This window comes from Silurus aristotelis, assembly GCF_946808225.1.
Source record: "Silurus aristotelis genome assembly, chromosome: 14".
Lineage (NCBI taxonomy): Eukaryota > Metazoa > Chordata > Actinopteri > Siluriformes > Siluridae > Silurus > Silurus aristotelis.
This window is the reverse complement of record NC_139587.1, coordinates 23,226,839-23,247,584: the sequence shown is the minus strand read 5'-3', so window position 1 is coordinate 23,247,584 and position 20,746 is coordinate 23,226,839. Positions and strand designations below refer to the sequence as shown.

At 37.9% G+C, this 20,746-nt stretch overlaps 2 protein-coding genes across 4 annotated transcripts in view; one reads left to right on the top strand and one right to left on the bottom strand.

The window, feature by feature from the left end:
* The window catches only part of immp2l (inner mitochondrial membrane peptidase subunit 2), a 128,677-nt gene that overhangs the window by 87,298 nt on the left and 20,633 nt on the right, over positions 1-20,746 (top strand). The window lies entirely within an intron of this gene.
* lrrn3a (leucine rich repeat neuronal 3a) overlaps positions 12,373-20,746 on the bottom strand; it is an 11,929-nt gene continuing 3,555 nt past the window's right edge. The window contains exon 2 of the mRNA XM_083560880.1: positions 12,373-16,067. Coding sequence (XP_083417006.1) covers positions 13,660-15,735 — 2,076 coding nt within the window. The 5' untranslated portion in view covers positions 15,736-16,067 and the 3' untranslated portion in view covers positions 12,373-13,659. The remainder of the gene's footprint in view (positions 16,068-20,746) is intronic.

Here is a 20,746-nt window from a genome sequence, read left to right as displayed (position 1 = left end):
TCATAAAGTAACAGCAACGAACAAGAATGAAGTGAAAATATTTTTGACTCTTGACAAAAATAGTCTTATTTATGCATTTGGTTATTATTCCAAAAGTTTTAGCAAATTCCTGTCTTTACTAAAGGGGTTTTTAGGACTAGCAGCATTTCTTGGCATAGGCAAACTAGGTGGTCGCCTATGGGGTGCAACCAGCTGAGGGGGCGCCAGTGAGCACCCCCATGCCTTGCCACCGCCCTCGTCTATATAAACGATTGACCAGTTTTTCTGCTGAAGTTTCATATACAGTATATGCTTACATAATTGAATTTAGGCAATTTTGCAATGATTATTAAATGTGTTTAACCTTTTTATGGAATGTTCATGAATGATTTGTAAGGGCCTGGGGTGCACAAAAGGTTAGAAATAATAGCTTTGCACTCTTACACAACTACAGTAACATTGTCCTTGGTTCACTGCTGTGAAATTGTGGAGAACTCATGTGTTAAAGGAGATTTTTTTTTTTTTTGGTATTGAGTCCCAGTGTAACAACTGCAGGTTGTGTTTTTACTCATGCTAAATTCAAGCTAAAAGAAATAGCATACGCATTGTGCATTGTAAATCCAGCGCAAACGCTATGCCGCGTTTGTGCCGAAGTAGCATTTATGCTGGATTTACAATGCACTGTGGGTAATAATATAATGAATTACCTGAGGAATACGATTGTCCACGAAGCGTTCGTTCAGCACTACAAAATGGCCGACACCCAAATAGTGCATTATGTGATAAATAGGGAACGAATTCGAGCTTTATATACAGTGGCAGTTTTTCATTGGTGTGATCCAGCTCCAAATAAAATAGGAGAGATGAGTTTATTTAAATGTGAGAGAAAGTAAAAAAAACAAAAAAGACGCCCTTGCAGACGTGGATCCTAGCGCTAAATGTTGTAACCAAGCCTTCAACAACACATGGACAGATATTTTTTAATAATAGCGCTCTGTGTTTTGGCTGTCCCATCAACAACGTCTCGCTCAAACATTTTAAACAATCTGCAGCTGCACAGTTTCTTGTATTTTTTTGTAAAGTGCCGTTAGAATCTGTTTTGGATACGTGGTGTACTGCACACTAAATGTGAGCACTGAATAAAATATGATTTGTGAGTTTTTAGAGGTGGGGAGGAGTTTTCTGTTAAGATCATGCACTTTTTGGTTCACTCAGTAGTAGCAGCAGATGCTTTTATCCAGAGTACAAAGCTGAAGAGTTCAGGATTAGGGGTCTTTTTCAGTTTCCTGGCAATCTGAATATTTTATTTCTGGACATAAGTACAAGAAGCTAAACTACAAAGCTGTGAACGTTTACACCTTTATTAATGTGTGCGATTGTGAACGTTAGATTTTTTTTTTATTCTTTGGAAGAGTACAGACCCAATCAATGGCAAATTACAATCCTTATAAAGAGTATACATGGCGTAGCTCATACACTTCATGTGCAAAAGTATTTGGACACCTGCCTTTTACAGCCATATGTGGTTCCTCCCCAAACTGGTACCACCAGTCTTCCATGTCTTTGGAGGCAGTCACATTACATTTCTACTTTACTCAAACTAGAAGACCTGTTCAAACCTGTTCCAGCTCCATGAAGAAATGCTTTACAAGGTTGGAGTGGAAGATCTTGAGTGGTCTGCTGTAGAGCTCTGACCTCAACCCCATTGAACACCTTTAAGATGAATTGGAACGCTGACTGCACTTCAAGCCTCCTCACCTAACCTACATCAGTACCTGACTTTACTAATGGCACTGTATTTGAATGAGCACAAATCTCCAAAATCTAGTGGAACATCTTCCCAGAAGAGTGGAGGCTATTATAATAGTGAAGGGGGACAAAATGTGGAATGGGATGTTTAAAAACACTTATGCATATAAAGATAATTGAATTTCAAAAGTAATGGAATGGAATGTACAGGATAAAATAAAAGGGAAAAATAAGAGGTACAGAAACAAAGAAGGACTTAACCAGGCTTTCATGTGGTCCACTTCTACTGATGTTCTCCTCTAGTTCAGAGATGCCTTCATGTTAGTAGCAAACACTAATGGGCAAATGTCAGTTGGTAATGTTGTTGCATGGCAGCAGCACACTCATGGATCTATATATGCTAATTTATCTGCCAGTGTGCTGTCAAGGTCTCTATGCTAAGACCTAGTAGTGTGTCCTGCTCCCCTTAGAAGCCTTCCTGCATTTCCAGATCTTATTGATTTAAAATAAATTGTTGGTTTTTGTGGTGCACAGCATAGGCGTCTCAAACCATTGTGTAATTCAGTGTAAATATTGTTTATTATTGTTCTGATTGGTCAATAATTCATTTGGCTGAAAAATGCTGTATGTTATATTCACTGGTGTTTTGGGTGTTGGAGCTCTTTTCACAGTGGATGGATGGATGGATGGATGGATGGATGGATGGATGGATGGATGGATGGATGGATGGATGGATGGATGGATGGATGGATAGGTAGTTTAATAGACAGTTGCATTACTGCAAATGCATATGTGTTTATGTTATGGATGAACAGATGTATAGGCAGTGGATGTACGGATAGTTGGATGGATTTATAGATACACAGATGGATAATGAATAGATGGATAATGAATAGACAGGCAGATAAACACTGGATGATGAGTGAAGGGGTAAGTGAGCTTATAGATAAATAGATAGATGATAGATAAATAAGTAAATGAGTGGATGTGTAGAAATGTATTGCTTGATGGAAACCTTCATGCATGCATGAATAAATGAATAAATAGATGGCTATATACACCATATGGACAAAAGTATTGGTACACCTAATTTTTCCAACCATATGTGGTTCTTTCTCAAACTGTTATCACAATTGTATAGAATGTCTTTTCAAAGCAGTATTATGAAATTGTCCCTTCACTTGAACTATTAGACCCTAACCTGTTCCAGCATCACATTGCCCCTGTGCACAAAGCCAACTCCATGAAAATATGCTTTGCATGGGTTGTAGTCGAAGATTTACTGACCTCAACTCTTCTGAACACCTTTGGGTTGAATTGAAATGCTTACTGCACCCCAGGCCTCCTCACCTCACCTACATCAATACTTGGTTTTACTATCACTCTTGTGTCTGAATGAGCACAAATTTCCACAAGAACACTGCAAAATTTAGTGGAACATCTTCCCAAAAGAGTGGAGGGAATTAAAAGAGCAATTTGGGAGAAAATGTGGAATCCAATGTTTAAAAACCACATACCACAGTTATGACCAGGTGTCTGCAAACCTTTGGCAATATAGCGTAGCGTGATGTATAAATGATTCGGTGATTGGTTGGAGAGATGGATGTATATATATATATATAGAAAGTTGGATGGGTAGATGGTTGGACAAAGGAATAAGCAGATAGATGGATGTGTATGGATTAATAAATATGTGGAAGGACAATAGGTAGGAAAACTGACAAACAGACAATCAAGAAGTTGGATGAACAGATAGGCAGACTGATAAATGGATATATAAGCAACTAGATAAACCATTAGGTGGATGGATGAATAAATGTAGAGATTGTTCAGTGGTTATGTCGGTGGACAGACATATCAGATGTATAGATGGTTAGAGAGGTACCATTTTAGAAAGATGATAATTGTGTATGGTGTAAGAAGCTCCGCCCCCTGGTGACAGACGCTGGAGCAGAAGGTCTGTGTTTGTGCAGAGAATGGATTGGGGATGGCACACTGCTGTGAGTGTGCTTGTGGCTTCTTCGCTGAGAGGAAGATGTATCCGGTGTCAGTGCGATGAAGAGCAGCGTGGGTCTGTTCACTGCTATACACTTGGGGCCATCTGTACACAAACTCTGCCAGACGTCAAACTCTGGAGTAGCATGTAGCACTTCAGAGCTCAGCCGGTCTCCTCCCCCCCGGCTACAGCTGACCTCCTGCCTTCCTGCCTTCCTGCTCGTCACACAGACGCTGGCCGCGTGTTTGATGTGCTTGAACTGATAAGACAGGTCGCTTTGCTTGATTTGGATGATTTGTACTAGGAATTGATGATCATCAGACATCGCTAAACATGTGGAGCATACGCATAATGACCTGAAGAAGCCTAGTGAACATACCAAGATTTAATGGTTCAGACTTGAATCGACATCTGAGGGTTTACTGTAAAAAAAAAACATGATTAAATTGTACTCTTAGACAGTCCTGTCGAAATCGGACATAATAGGCAGGGAAATGTTAGTAAATAAATGTAGCAAAAGAACTAGATTGAAGTGTGGTTTGAAGAAGTGGTTCAAACATTGGACTTTTAATCAGAAGGTCCTGAGTTCAAATCTCTAAAACAACCAGCAATCTGCCACTGCTTAGCCCCTGAGCAAAAACCTTCAACTACCCAGCTGTTTTAGTGAGATACTCTAAATGTCAGTCGCTTTGGAAAAGGGCAAGAGACATACATGTAACTAGAAATGTCAACATAATACAATTAATCAGTTCATATTTTCCTTGAAACACAGGGGAGTTTGAATATGTCTGTTAATTTTTTGTGTTTATACTTTTACATCAGTAATATAGATCGATTCACCTGAAGTTATTAACACGGGTGCTTTGTAATCTTGTAACCATGACAACTAGCTTAATTAATGGTTTAGACTTGGACTTTATTTGTGCTCAGATTTTGCTATTAATCTCAACCCAGTAAATGTGAGTTCGAGGAAATAATGTGACAGATTTTAGTCAGAAAAAGAATGTAAAAGAGACAAGAATTAAGCAAGACAGAACCATAGCAACAACCTTTTAATGGAAGCCGAATGATTTGTTGCTAAAGGACCATTTTATGTTTTTTGTAACATTGTCATACACCAACCAGGCTTAACATTATGACCAACGATCGGGCATAACATTATATGACCACCTGCCTAATATTGTGTTGGTCCCCATTTTGCTGTTAAAACAATTCTCGTCTGTTGGATCGGACCACACGGACCAGCCTGTCGCCGGTTCACCACTGTTCTATCCTTGGACCACTTTTGATAGATACTGATCACTGCAGACCGGAAAGATCCCACAAGAGCTGCGGTTTTGGAGATGCTCTGACCCAGTCGTCTAGACATCACAATTTGGCCCTTGTCAAACTCCTCAAATCCTTACGCTTGCCCATTTTTCCCGCTTTTAACACGTCAACTTTGAGGACAAAATGTTCACTTGCTGCCTAATAAATCCCGCCCACTAACAGGTGCCTTGATGATAAGATAATCAGAGATATTCACTTCACCGCTAATAATGTTATAAGGCCGTAATGTCTGAACGGTGTAAGTAAACTATACGTTAATCAGTCTGTGTACCTTCTGGTCATTTGGTTTAAATTTTTGAAAGAAAAAACTGTGGGAAAACAATAGCACGGTAGTTTGTTATTAAAAAAAAAACAACGTTATTTTGTTTGTTTGTTTGAGCAATAAGAAGTAACAGAATTAAGGATGTCACAAGATTTCTTAATTGGTCATTATGTCTTGGAAATACGAAGGCTAGTTTTGTTCTCATAAATGTTGAGAAGCGTTTATAGTAAATTTCATTAACTGCACAGAGAACTCATACATTTCACATGAATGTACTTTTTTTCCCCCATGTGTGATTGTGAATCAAATGTGATCTCATGTAAACGCACATTTCAGCCTCATGCCCTATGCATTTATTTATAGTACGCAAACGTAAAATATGAACAAGTATGCTACAATAGTAAAAAAAAACAAAAAAAAAACAGAAAAATAGAAGCATGAGCAATGAAATGAATGAAGTTGATAGAAGCCAGAACAAGGAATGAAAAAGAAGCTCATGAAATATTTAGGTGAATTGAAAAAAGAATTTGAAGTTGAATTTATGTGACTTTTTTTTAAATATGTGAATTTTTAGATGTTATAAAGATTTATCACTGCTGATCAGCATGTGTAAAAGGCCTCACTATATGATCAGGGCATGATGATCCTAATCCTAATACTGTGGTTTTCGAGGTGAAATGTAAAGAGAGTTTGTTTAGCATAATGCACTGTTTATTTTTATCCCATTTTCACGCACTTGTATTTTGTAAGTTCGACTGATTAAAACATTATAATAAAATTATTTTCTTTAAGTGGGTATTTACACAATTGAGTTTTTTAAAAGCTTTAGAAGATATTTGGTACAGTAATTACCCGTTTGCATCTACAAAGAGAGTAAGCTTTTTTTGTTGTTGTTGTTGTTTGTTTACTTTATTGCTCATATATTTATATGCTTGTCATTCATCAAACCCTTATGCTGGCTGAGTTGTCTACTGGCTGATTAAGTAGCTACAACATAAGGGCAGATGTTTCAAATAGATATTAATAGTGAGTTGCTAGTTTACACAAATAGACAGATCTGCATTAAGACCCATGTTTTGTTTTGTTTTTTTTGCCAGGTGCATAATAAAACTCGAACTCCAGGACAAATCACTGGTCATGGGAAATTAACCTTAAGTTCTCTTTTTTTTTTTTTTTTTTTTTTTTTTTTTTTTTGCGGAAACAATCTAAAGCTGTTCTCCAGAGGCATCATTTCATGGTAACCCCTGAATAGTTCAGTTTCTCCTGCCAGGCTGCTTTCAGTAACTGTTGTCTGAACTGCACTAATTTCCTCTAATCTAGCTTTCTCACCTTGGCTCCTGACTCTAATCACCTCGCTCCGAGCGAAAGGCACCGCTTAAACGAACCGTCTCGCAGGGTCATTAGGAAAAGGTAAATTATTCATTACAAAATGCGCAATCCCAGTAGAGCGTTAAGCGCCGGGCTTCTGACGCTGCCTTGAAAAGGGCAGTGCAGGAATTTCTCATCCTTTCTTTCAAAAGATTAACTGCAGCGTGATGGATCTCATGAAGGGCATGTAATATCAGGGCTCGTATTTGCTCTCTGTATTTTATTCCCTCCTCCTCCCTCTTGCTAATGTATGTCTTGTATGTTCGATGCGTGCTAATAAATGTAGCATTTAAGATTTTTAGAATATAAGGATATTCCCTGCTGTATCTGTTGGCAAGGAAACCACGGCGCTAGTCATGATTCAGGAAATGAATCTGGATGTTGTTACTAACGGGAGATTTTGTCCTTGTCTTGTTTAGCACCGACTCCTCCCAAGATACCAGTGCAGCTAGAGCATCGCGCTTCATGAGATCACGCCACGTTAGCGCTGTCACCTCTGTGCCGCGTTTCAACAGAGAACATTTAAAGCAGCCGAGGCAGGGGAGGGAAAATGGTGTGCGCTGATGTTTCAGTGTGATGCATCATTTACATTGATACGGCCTGTATGAACAGAGAAATGAGAGGTAATGACGGTATGGAGCTTCGTTTCTGCTGCGGCATTACTGGGCCATTTCAGCATTTTTATATTTAGATTTTGCAACCAGTGTGGTCCAGTGTAGTAAAATAAATAAATAAATAAATAAACAATCTCATGATGGGAATATACAGAGTTCATGTGAAATCTTGTGCTAAGGTTGCATGTGAGTTATTTTAGATTTTCCTGTAAGACCTTTCTATCACTACAGCTAATCATGTAGTGCATATATATATATATATATATATATATATATATATATATATATATATATATATATATATATATATATATATATATATATATATACAGTACAGACCAAAAGTTTGGACACACCTTCTCATTCAAGGAGTTTTCTTTATTTTCATGACTATGAAAATTGTAGATTCACACTGAAGGCATCAAAACTATGAATTAACACATGTGGAATTATATATGGAATTATATACATAACAAAAAAGTGTGAAACAACTGAAAAATGTCATATTCTAGGTTCTTCAAAGTAGCCACCTTTTGCTTTGATTACTGCTTTGCACACTCTTGGCATTCTCTTGATGAGCTTCAAGAGGTAGTCACCTGAAATGGTCTTTCAACAGTCTTATAGGAGTTCCCCGAGAGATGCTTGGCACTTGTTGGCCCTTTTGCCTTCACTCTGCGGTCCAGCTCACCCCTAAACCATCTCGATTGGGTTCAGGTCCGGTGACTGTGGAGGCCAGGTCATCTGGCGCAGCACCCCATCACTCTCCTTCTTGGTCAAATAGCCCTTGATGCTTTCAGTGTGACTCTACAATTTTCATAGTCATGAAAATAAAGAAAACTCTTTGAATGAGAAGGTGTGTCCAAACTTTTGGTCTGTACTGTATGTGTGTATATATATATATATATATATATATATATATATATATATATATATATATATATATATATATATATATATATGTGTATATATGTATATATACAGTGGGTACAGAAAGTATTCAGACCCCCTTAAATTTTTCACTCTTTTTTATTTTGCAGCCATTTGCTAAAATCATTTAAGTTCATTTCTTTTCCTCATGAATGTACACACAGCACCCTATATTGACAGAAAAACACAGAATTGTTGACACTGTTGCAGATTTATTAAAAAAGAAAAACTGAAATATCACATGGTCCTAAGTATTCAGACCCTTTGCTCAGTATTTAGTAGAAGCCCCCTTTTGATTTAATACAGCCATGAGTCTTTTTGGGAAGGCTGCAACAAGTTTTTCACACCTGGATTCAGGGATCCTCTGCCATTCCTCCTTGCAGATCCTCTCCAGTTCTGTCAAGTTGGACGGTAAACGTTGGTGGACAGCTATTTTTAGGTCTCTCCAGAGATGCTCAATTGGGTTTAAGTCATTGCTCTGGCTGGGCCATTCAAGAACAGTCACGGAGTTGTTGTGAAGCCACTCCATCGTTATTTTAGCTGTGTGCTTAGGTTCATTGTCTTGTTGGAAGGTAAACCTTCAGCCCAGTCTGAGGTCCAGAGCACTCTGGAGAAGGTTTTCGTCCAGGATATCCCTGTGCTTGGCCGCATTCATCTTTCCCTTGATTGCAACCAGTCGTCCTGTCCCTGCAGCTGAAAAACACCCCCACAGCATGATGCTGCCACCACCATGCTTCATTGTTGAGACTATACTGGACAGGTGATGAGCAGTGCCTGGTTTTCTCAACACATACCGCTTAGAATTAAGGCCAAAAAGTTCTATCTTGGTCTCATCAGACCAGAGAATCTTATTTCTCACCATCTTGGAGAACTCCATGCGGGTTTTCATGTGTCCTGCACTGAGGAGAGGCTTCCGTCGGGCCACTCTGCTATAAAGCCCCACTGGTGAAGGGCTGCAGTGATGGTTGACTTTCTACAACTTTCTCCCATCTCCCGACTGCATCTCTGGAGCTCAGCCACAGTGATCTTTGGGTTCTTCTTTACCTCTCTCACCAAGGCTCTTCTCCCCCGATAGCTCAGTTTGGCCGGACGGCCAGCTCTAGGAATGGTTCTGGTCGTCCCAAACATCTTCCATTTGAGGATTATGGAGGCCACTGTGCTCTTAGGAACCTTAAGTGCAGCAAAAAATTTTTTGGAACCTTGGCCAGATCTGTGCCTTGCCACAATTCTGTCACTGAGCTCCTCAGGCAGTTCCTTTGACCTTAATGATTCTCATTTGCTCTGACATGCATTGTGATCTGTAAGGTCTTATATAAACAGGTGTGTGGCTTTCCCAATCAAGTCCAATCAGTATAATAAAAAATTTCTGGACTCAAATGAAGGTGTAGAACCATCTCAAGGATGATCAGAAGAAATGGAAAGCACCTGAGGTAAATATTTGAGTGTCACAGCAAAGGGTCTGAATACTTAGGACCATGTGATATTTCAGTTTTTCTTTTTTAATAAATCTGCAAAAAGGTCAACAATTCTGTGTTTTTCTGTCAGTATGGGGTGCTATGTGTACATTCATGAGGAAAATAAATGAACTTAAATGATTTTAGCAAATGGCTGCAATATAACAAAGAGTGAAAAATTTAAGGGGGTCTGAATACTTTCCGTACCCACTGTATGTATAATTTTTAGTTTTTTGTATTTTTTTTGTTTTTTGAACGCTGACAGCTAAATTTGTGATCCAGAGATACAATATATAAGATTTTACGACCGTCATAATTACATATTATATTAGGTACTCCTATGAGAGAAGCAAATAAATCCAAGAAAAGGCTCCTCATATCATTCTCATTAAAGGGCGATGTCCATTTACATCTTGTTGGCTGCTAATTAAATCTCATGATTTAAGTGCTGGTGCATTTTCATGTACACACAGTGTGTCATGTTAATGACTACAAAATATGGTTATAAAATAAAGTTGATTAATGGACTAAAAGTAGATTAAAGACCAAAGCTTTAATGATCTACTGTACTGGGGTGTGTGTTTTATTAAAATAAAAAAAATGGAAAATCTATTGGTGCTGTTTTTAAATATTAGATGGTGTTACTGAGGTTTTATTTAATGCTCTTTATATATAAACGGTATAGGTTCTTGTAAGTGAGCAGCTTGTATAGCAGTACAGATTTAATGTCCTTCAAAAATAACTCAACATACAGCCATTATTGTCTAATTAACTGCCAACAAAAGTTAAGTACACCCTAAGAGAGCATGTTAAAACTGTGTCCAAAGTGTATATATTTTGTGTGACGCCATTGTTATGTAGCACTGCCTTAATCATCCTGGGCATGGACTTCACCAGAGCTGCATAGGTTGTTGCTGGGATCCCCTTCTACTCCTCCATAATGACATCACGGAGCTGCTGGATGTCAGACATATGGCACTTCTCCACCTTCCTGTTCAGGATGCCCTACAGTTGCTTAATAGGGTTCAGGCCTGGAGACATACTTAGCTAATATATAGAATATAGAACATGGGTAGATCATATCTTTAGAAAATTAAACATTAAATGTTACACACACACACACACACACACACATACACATCTGTATTACCCAAATAGGGTCTAACAAATGTAAACTATAAAATTTTTCCGTTTTGAATTCTATTTAATCAATTTAATTTGTGGCAATTTAATTGATGATAAATGTTAATCACAAATGTTAATAATAATTTGTGTTAATTAAAAAAATGACCAGCAATTTTATGTTTTGCATTTCTTCCCCCAACTGTACTGAAATTAAACCGAACCGTGACCTAAAACCATGAATTTTGTGTACCGTTACGCCGTCAAAATATTTAATTGCAATTAATCGCATGATTGTAATGAGTTAACTCCCAATTAATCTCAACTTAATTACACATTTTTTATCTGTTCTAAGTGTACTCTTAATGAATACTTTTCAAGTTTTTAATACTCTAATCAACATGGTCATGGACAAATATGCATGCTTTATGCAAATGTATGTTTATTATTAGTGAAATCAGACTCAACATAGAGCATGAAGACAAAATATACTTGTAAATGTTTTAAAGTAATTATAGTGTTTTAAATTACGTAAATCATTCGGACACCAAACTGAATTTTTTCTATGTTTCCACACGGTTTTAATTGGCAGATGTGTGCATCATGGCGGTTTTTGGTGCTTGATTTGAGACTTGGTGTATCAGTAAAACAAATGTTTAGTGATTAAAATTATTTTTCACTGGAGTTTTTTTTTGGTGGAGAAAATAAAAAAAAGGACAGAGAGAGAGAGAGAGAATAATAGAAAGGATGTGGTGTATTATATATATATATATAAAATGAAGTCAACCTCACTGCTGTTTATATTTTGTCTGATTTTATGCCATGGTACCCAGTTTTCTTTTGTTACACTCACTAGGCGTTTACTTGTTGGGGTGCTACTAGGGAACATTGGAAAAACGTAGGGGCTGTGAAAAAAAAAAAATAATAAAAAAAATAATAAAACAGCAGACTGTGCTTTTAGTTTGTCTAAAAATATTTCACATTCAGAATCTATTTAGACATTTTAGATAAAGCCAAGTCTAGTGTCAACTACACTGTAAAAGGCTCTGATAGCTGTAATGGCCTGTTAATACTTTCATTGCATATAGTGGAGAGGTGTGTGTTTTAATCCTACTCCTGTCAGCTCCCAAAGGAATTCTTTTGTCAGTAATTTTTGTCGCCCGTTAAACCTAAATAAAATTATAACACTGAGACAAGGTTTATTTTATCATGACCAGCAATGTATAAAGACAAAAAGCGCCTTGGGTTGCACATCACTATCCAATCCTTCTCAGCTACTGTAGTTTCGAATCTGATCGGTGGTGCGTGCCAGCTCAAAGAGGCTGACATAGATTCATTTACATCCTCTATCCACTGTTAACCTATAAAGTGCCTCCATGCGACAAACTTTTAAAAACAACAATTCCAGCTGAGCTGACAGCTTTTAGTATGATAAATTGATATATTAATTGACTCATTTATTTATTTTGAAGCTAGATTAAAGCAGGAAAGTGTATTTGTAGTCTGTATATGGCTGTTAGTTGCAGTGTGGTTTGACATGACTGTTACATGACAATGAGTTAACTGAACATAGAATTACTGTATTGTTTACTGTGTTTACCGATGGAAGGCAACATAACCTCTCAGCCTGAGAAAAACCCAAAGTGTGATTTTTTTATTTATTTTTTTGCCACACAGCCATTTTGCCTCGTTTCCTGTCCTACTCATGCCCAGTGTGATTCCTGACAAATGAGCACCCTACTGGCTGATCTGTGTCCATTAAGGTGATCAGCCTCAGCAGGGTCATAGCAGAAAGTCAAGTCCAGCTGCATCGTGTTCTTGCTGACCTATCCACTACCTCCCGCTCTGATGATTCATGCTTTAGCTTCTGCATCTATGACAAATAGCTGAGCTTTAAAAGCCTTGTCCATGGTGCTGAAACCCCTCCTGTGATATATATCCATGCCTGACTGATAAATCCCCCAAATCATTCGAATTGTGACGGTGATTCATCACCTGTGGGTGTTTGGCGATTGGGAATTCATATTGGATTTTTAATGAAAAAGAATATAATGAAATTTAACGTCAATAAGTTTTGTGATAGCCCCTATTTCCTTTCTACCAGCTCCACTTTTATACATCTCCAGTCTTCAGCCACGCACGTGAAGCCATCAATAATTTCACAACCACAAGATGGGAGCTGAAGCCATTTTCCTCCAAGACATTTGATATGTGTTTGTGCTGTGTGATGTTAAGATTGCATTCTTTTACGCAAGTTATATTATAGGTTCTGAAAGAAAACAAAACCGGCATCAATTCATGAGGAATATAACATAAAGAAATTGCAGATCATGTATGTTTAACTGGTTAATGAGTCTTGTTCTAAAAAATAGGGGAAAAAAGTCACAGTTTTTTTTGTATAAATGTATTATTTTTTCCACAAAGTGTTATACATCGTGTTGTGATCTACTCTATGAACATAGTGGATTGTAAAGTTTACTTTTTTACTTTCCCACTGAGACAGAGCAAAGAGTATTGCTACAAGCCCACAATAGAAACAAAAGCCACTGTGGAGTTGCATTATACATGAACAGTCAGGCATCTGGACACAACCTTTTTATGTTCTGTGCCTTGATCCTGCCTGAAGGAACAGTGCTCTCCAGGCAGATCAATCTGGAGAATATTGATTCCCACATGTGACATTTACACTAAAGGAGGTGTTGAGTTGAGACTATGTCACAAAAAACGTTCTGGGAGGGACGATGACTCCTGATCTGCCTCTGATTTCCTTCTGCAATGTTCCAGCAGAAATTCAGACAGTGGGAGTCACACAGCCTTGTGTCCATTGTATCCCACCATGGTTCTTTCTTAAAGAGTGTCTTAAATAGCATTGTTTAAGTCCAAAACATAGTCATCCACTTTGGACCTCGTGAGTTGAGTAAGGTTGGAATGGGGGCAGGGGCTGGGAGCCTGTGGTGTACCTGTTTGTTGGTTACTTAACCGTCTGTAAAGATGATCACTCTTCAGAGACTTGTAGATGAGTGAACATGTCACAGCAGATGCTATCAAAAGCAGACCAATGGCATTGATCATCACCATTTTGCCCCTGTCAGATTTGCTCACCGGAGCAGCTTGCTCGAGGGTACTAACATTAATACAATTACCTAAATGCCCTCTTTGCAGATCTGTAATTTCAACACATACCTCATATTGTGTCAGTGGCTGCAAGTGTGTCAGATTAAAAATTTTTACGTCTGATGGTACACGAGCAGTTAAGCGCAAAGTAGTGGTAGACCATTTGATATTTGACACGAAGCTGCTCTTAGGTGGTACCCAAGATATTTTTACAAAATGGGTTTGTATCGAGTCGATTTGTACGTGCAAGGATCCATTTAAAATTTCCGGATAGTACCCATTCACTACCATTACAACCGACTTCATATCTGCCCCTATGAGATTGTGGGCTACGCAGGTGTACTGACCAGCCTCACTCTCAGAAATGTTAAATATGTCCAGTGTTCCCTCCGGATGCACCAAATACTTGCTTGAAGCCATTCTCGGTAGGATCTTTTCTCCTAAAGGGGTGATCCAATAGATTTCCGGATTGGGTTCTGCAAATGATCTGCAGTGGAACGACGCTGAGCGGCCGACATCCACATCGATGCGTTCTGGAAGGCTTTCTGGAGAGATAACTGGGAGGCAGGTGTCCATCATTTCGCGGAAGTGTATGTGACGAACGTGGCGGCCCTCGAACTCTGGGGGTCCCATGCACAAGAGAGCGTCAGGATCCATGAAGCGGATTTTTGTTTTGTTCATGTTGATCCAGCGGACAACGCAATCACAGTAAATTGGATTGGAGTGCAAGCTTATTTCCTGTAGGTTGGGCAAGGACTCTACTGTAACACGGTGAAGTGCACTGAGAGCATTATCATTTAGCATCAGAGTCTCAAGCCTGGGCAGGTTATAAAACGCATTGGGATGGATATATGATAGTCTGGGGTTGTTGGTTGCCTCAATCTTTGTAAGTTCGGGCAAGTTGGAAACAGCAAAGCTGTCAATTGAAACCAGATCTGGCATGCTGTTGATACCCAGTTCTTTCATATGGATCATATCCACAAAGTCTCCTCGATTAATTCTCTCGATAGGATTCTTATTGAGATCTAGAAACTTCAGACTTTGGATTTTTTTGAGTGCAGCCTGCGGCACCTTTGCAAACTTATTTTCATAGAACGAGATGCTTTCCAATTTATGAAGACCAACGAGAGCATTATCAGGTATTTTAGTGAGGTTCATCCTTGCCAGTACCAGACTGCGAAGATTGCTTAGCGGCTGGAAATTCATATCTTGTATTTGGGAAATGGGATTTTCTCCTATTATCAATAACTCCAGTTGGTTTAGCGGATGAAACCACTCTGGGGTAATCACTTTCAGCTGGTTTGAGTTAAGTTGGAGACGCAAAAGTTTGTTGAGACCATGAAAAGCCCCTGGAGTGATCAGCGAGAGTAGGTTGTGGTTGATGTAAAGCTCTTGGAGGTTCGGTAGGTGCACGAGGCAGTTGTCGTGAAGGCTGGTTATTCGGTTCTCTTCCAAGTGCAAGGACAAAAGCTGAGGAAGGTGACCCAGATAGACGTCACTAAGAGAAGATATGTTGTTCTGAGATAGATTGACTTCCGTTAGGTTAACTATATAATTCAAAGGTTTTTCAATAATGACAATGTTGTTGCTCTGTGCCAGGAGCACCTGTGTATCTGAGGGAAGTTTTTCAGGAAGAGATAAAATTCCCAGATCATCACAGTCGACAGTTAATGCCTCTATATAAAGTGACAAAGGAGAAAACCAGGGTTGGATTCCACATCTGCACAGATTTTCACATGCCCCAGTCCACTTAGACATGTGAACAGAGCCCGCTGACGCAAGTCCCGTTAAGAGACAAAAAACAAAAAGCAGTTCTTTCATCCTGGTCCTTTTCTCCTCAGCAGATTAGTCCGTATGGAGTATGCACTTAGTGCCGTTAACTTCACAAATACACTGTCATTTGTTGCCACACCAAAGGTCTATTTTTCAGATGACACCAAGTCTCTTTAAAATGCTCGTTTCTTTGTGTTGTCCTTGGCAACGAGGAACAACCTTTCAGTTTACCTGGTGCAAGCTTTTCAAGCTGGCAGCATATGTGAAGGTCACCGTATCCTTCGAGGAGCGCAAATGGAGAAAACTAGGTTGTAGCTGTAGGAGATGTATCACTCTGCCTTCATTGTTATCCTCAATCAGTCACACACATCAATTTCCATCTGCAGAAAACAGGAGACGGGAGAAATATAATGAATACTTCACATTATCGCCGAGAATAAGTGGTATTGGCATTTAAGTATATTGAAAAATATTGACGTTAGGTGGTAGATTTTTATTGCTTTTTTTTTTTTCAGTTTAGAAAAAGAGGTGAATTATGACTGCTTTTCCTGCTGCTTTCATATATCATTCTACATAGAACTGGCTGTATATTAAACTGGAACTGGATTGTGTATTATGATCATCTCTTCAAAACTCAAAACATAAAAGTGTGTGTGTGGAATCATTATAATTATTTGTTTGGCTGATTTATCCAATTTAAATAACGGTTGTGGCCAAAAGATCCAGTATTGGGAAACTTATATCTCTGTGACTCTGCCCAAGTATTAAATTCTTGTGGCTTGAGTATATAGCCCTCTATGCCTAATGAGTCAAACAGCATCATAGTTTATTTAATATTTGTAAGCAGTTATGGTCCAATAAGTGGCAGAATTGCTTAAACCACTACATATAGTTATCAAAGGCAGGCGAATGAGCCAAGCAATTATTTCACATCACTAGTCTCAGTAATAACCACTGTGTGTACTCTGTGACAACTGCCATTATTATGTTGTCTTGTTGGGGAACATATATAGAGCATCATACTATTGTGCATTGCTTTCTAAATGCACTGTGTACACTCCTCCAAAAGGAGATCTATAGGTTGTTTCACAGCAGAAGCTATTTATTAAGGAGGTCCCTGCTGCTTGCTTTAGTTGCATTATGTATAAAGAGTCGATTGATAGTTGCCCCAGTTGAGAGTACACACTACCTTAACCTGTGTTGACGCCATGCATTGATGTTTTGATTAATTTGTAACCTTGAGAGCAGAAGCCATGGCACTCCAGGGTAATGTTAGATGAAGCTGTCAGTATTGCTACAGATGCAGCTTTGCCAAGGACCCCCCCCTTCTCCTTTGCTATATGACAGTATGCATGCATTAGTCTGTCTATGGCAACGAGTCAACATGGGCAGGTGGGAACAAGCATTCATTCCTTCTTTTTTCACTAAAGCCATCTGTTTAAAGCAGAGCCCTGGTTTGTTTCACACAGCTTTTAGGTGGGTAACTGTGGGTGCTGAGCGGCTTATGTTCCTCGTCCTTGCCTTTCTAGGTTGTGATTATGTAACAGAAAGTACAGTTAGTCAAATAAATGAATGGAACTAAAATGCAACAAAGGCTGTGCAATCTAATAAGGAAGACAGTGTTGAAAAGGGTGTGGGCAACAACAATCAACATTCAGTTACATTCCTGTATCCTCAGGTCCTAAAGTGGTTTATTTTCCTTTTAACACACCACAATCCAATATTGAGTTTTATTGGATAAAGAAAAGCACACCAAGCTTTGAATTTGTTTAATAGTTTTGGAATCTCATGTTTCTCTTAATCAACTGCCTTACAGTATTTTTTCTTTCTTAGTTGATTAATAAACATGCAGGTTTCCAGGTTACAGAGAAAACCTCTAAAATCCTAAAGATTTCTCTGTATCAGAAAACTTTTGACATCTTTTCCACTGACTGTTATAAAGCAGTGACACTGGATACTCCTCCCATTAATAAAGTCATGTGTCCTTTCAGAAACTTCCACCATATTAAATGTTATGCATTGTGTCCGTCATTCAAGTGCTTTGTTACTAAAGTAACGATGATACATTATAAAAGATGCTTTTATATAAACCTTCAGATGATCTTGATCAACAACGTCTTTACCAGAAACATTGGCACAGTTGTGGGTTTTGTATACCAATTATATTTAAAGGCAACACCACAATACACAGTGTGTATCACAAATTTAACGGATTGAAATAAATTCGAGTTTTAATGGCTACCCATAATACATTTGTTATAAATGACCAATAAGAATGCAAAAAATATAAATTAAATGTAAAAATGTTGGATAAAGATATCAAGTAACCTGCTATATCTAAGGATTGTGTATTGTGTCTGCAGTCAAATATTACATTATTATTTAAACAAAGTTATTTCAAAGAACAAAAATTAATTTTAAACATGTTTTCAAATAAGATAACACAGCCTTCGTATTGGAAGGTCTTGATATCAAATTCTGGGACCACCAAGCTGCCAGTGCTGAGCCCTTGAGCAAGGCCTTTAACCCCTTAACTGCTCAGTTCCAAGTGCCATAAATATGAATGGTTTCAGTTGAATGTACCCAAGTTTGCGAGTTTATGACCATGGCATCCATAATCATCAAACCCTTGCTCTATTTGCATGTAAAAAAAAAAAATGAAGGTCCATTTTAACAGCATGCTTAATTGAATTTCTTTGAAAGTCAGCCCGCTGTGAACCATTTAGCATTTCTTCAACCAATACAACTGTGCATTTTCGGTACATTTTCAGGACTCAATTAACCCCAGTCAATAGAGCTCATGGCCATGTCTACGATCAGCCGAAACCTCACGCATCGATTCCTTCGCAACGTTTTTGTGTCTTCCTCTCTATAAGCACGTATACTGTATGCAATAAGAAAGTCCCATTGCAAATCTCTTTGTTGTGAAGGCACACGTCCAAATTAATGTTCTTTAAAGTGAACAAAGCATTGAGATATGCGCAGCCACACAGCGTGAGTGCATTTTTTTCTCCCCCCCCCCCAACCTTCTCTGCTGTTAAGCCTTTGCTCCACTCACACACACTAATTAAATTAGTTCCTCTTTGTTTCCTGCCGGTGAATGTTCACTTCTAAGAGCTTTCGCTAACTGCTGTGCATTGTTGCACATTAGCTGAGATGGAGATCTAAATGGGGGGAAGGCTTGTTTTTTTTGTTGTTTTTTTTAAAGGGTAGTAAATGCTTTTTATTGAAGTTTCCAAGTTATTGCTTTCCATGTTATTATTAAGACTAGTGTCGTATAAAAATCGTTCTTTTTTTCATTTAGGTTGTTTTTGGCCGCATTATTATCATGCTGCTGTGATTTCTGTTCATTAAGAACAATAGAATCCTAAATATGTATGTGTATCATTTTAGGTGTACTTTAGATATTGAAGTGCTAAATTGTGGAAGTATTTTATCAGCCTTTTTGCTGTAGACAAGTCATTTCTACATGTACTGTTAGGGTTGCAATGAAGCCTAATGTGTCTTCTAATATAATTCATAATTGACTATAATCCACAGTGTATGTAATAGCACAATACGTTCAAGTGTTTAATTCGTTGTATACCACAGTGAATTGATAACGGTCGCAGTTTGTAACTCATTAATAAAAACTTGCTTTTAAACCATTTATACTCTATACGTTAGTCTGAACCTCCATGAGACCAGCTAGTTCCTGTAATCACTTACAGCAGCCTCTCTTTTCCCCTCTCTTTCTCACTCTCTCTATTTCTCTTTCACACGTGAGAGAACCTGCAAAACACAAGGTACACCTTCTAAATATTTCACTTTGCTGGAAAAGATATAAAAACCAAATTAAGCAATCACACTGAAGATTTCTTCCATGAATGTTAAGTAAATGTCACCTAAATAACAACACAATTTAATCTGTTTATTATTACACTTAGAATGTGTTTTGCCTGCCATGCATGTATTCATGAATGAGTAGTTGTAGAAAGTACAGGTCAATTATTAGTGGATCTTACCGATACCGATAGCTAGATTGGATCGTGCTTGGCGATGACTGATTAAACAACCGATAGTTTTTAAAATAGATACTGGATAAAAAATTATTAACAAAACAAATATTCCGTGCACAATAGTACTGAACTTTATTACAAACATAAAAAAAACAGTACTGAATCATGAATATGTGCTAAATCAAATAAATATGAATATATTCATTATATTAATAAATATTGGAGAAAATAAAAGACATGCAATCAAACTGAAACAACACTCCAAATTAATAAAAAATATTTACATTCTAAATAAATAAAAAAAAACACTTAAAATAAACAACACATGATGTCAGTGGCTCGCCTCTAGAGGCTGCTCTTGTACTGTATAACGCAACCCGGAAAAACTATCAGTATTTATTTTTGCCAACAACTAGCTGTTAAAACCGATGAATCGGTCAACCTCTAATAGAAATGATATTATATTATAACAAAGCTTTTTATATAAACCTGTGATTTGATGAATAGCCTACACTATTGATGGTGCTGCTGTTGAATCAGCCCCTTTTGTTTTGTCATAATTGAGGCTTCAACAGTGATGTGGTTAAAGCAGTGTATCCTACTTCTGACCTGCTAATTCCCCAGAAAGCATGAAGCACTACTTCGGGTGCTTCAAAGAAACTACCCATGTAGCATGTGTACGATTTTATTGAACCCTAAGTAAAGATTTTCCATCACTAATTTCCTTTTCTAGCATAGGTAATCTTCGCATATTAGCCATTCCCACATTTCAGTAATGTTTAGTAAATAGCCACAGTGTAGAGCTGCACAATAAATTTTTTATTCATTTAATGAGCTGTAATCGACTATGGCAGCTAATATGCGTAATTGTCGACATTTTCAACAAGTGTATCTTTTTCAATTATAATAGGAATCAGCGTGGTATATTTGATCCCGCTAATAAGATATAATTGACTATAATTGTATAATAAATAATTTTATTACAGGGCAAAATAATCATAATAAATGCATCATTTTTGTGTGTTTATTACTGTTACATATTTCAGAGCATAATATTTCTG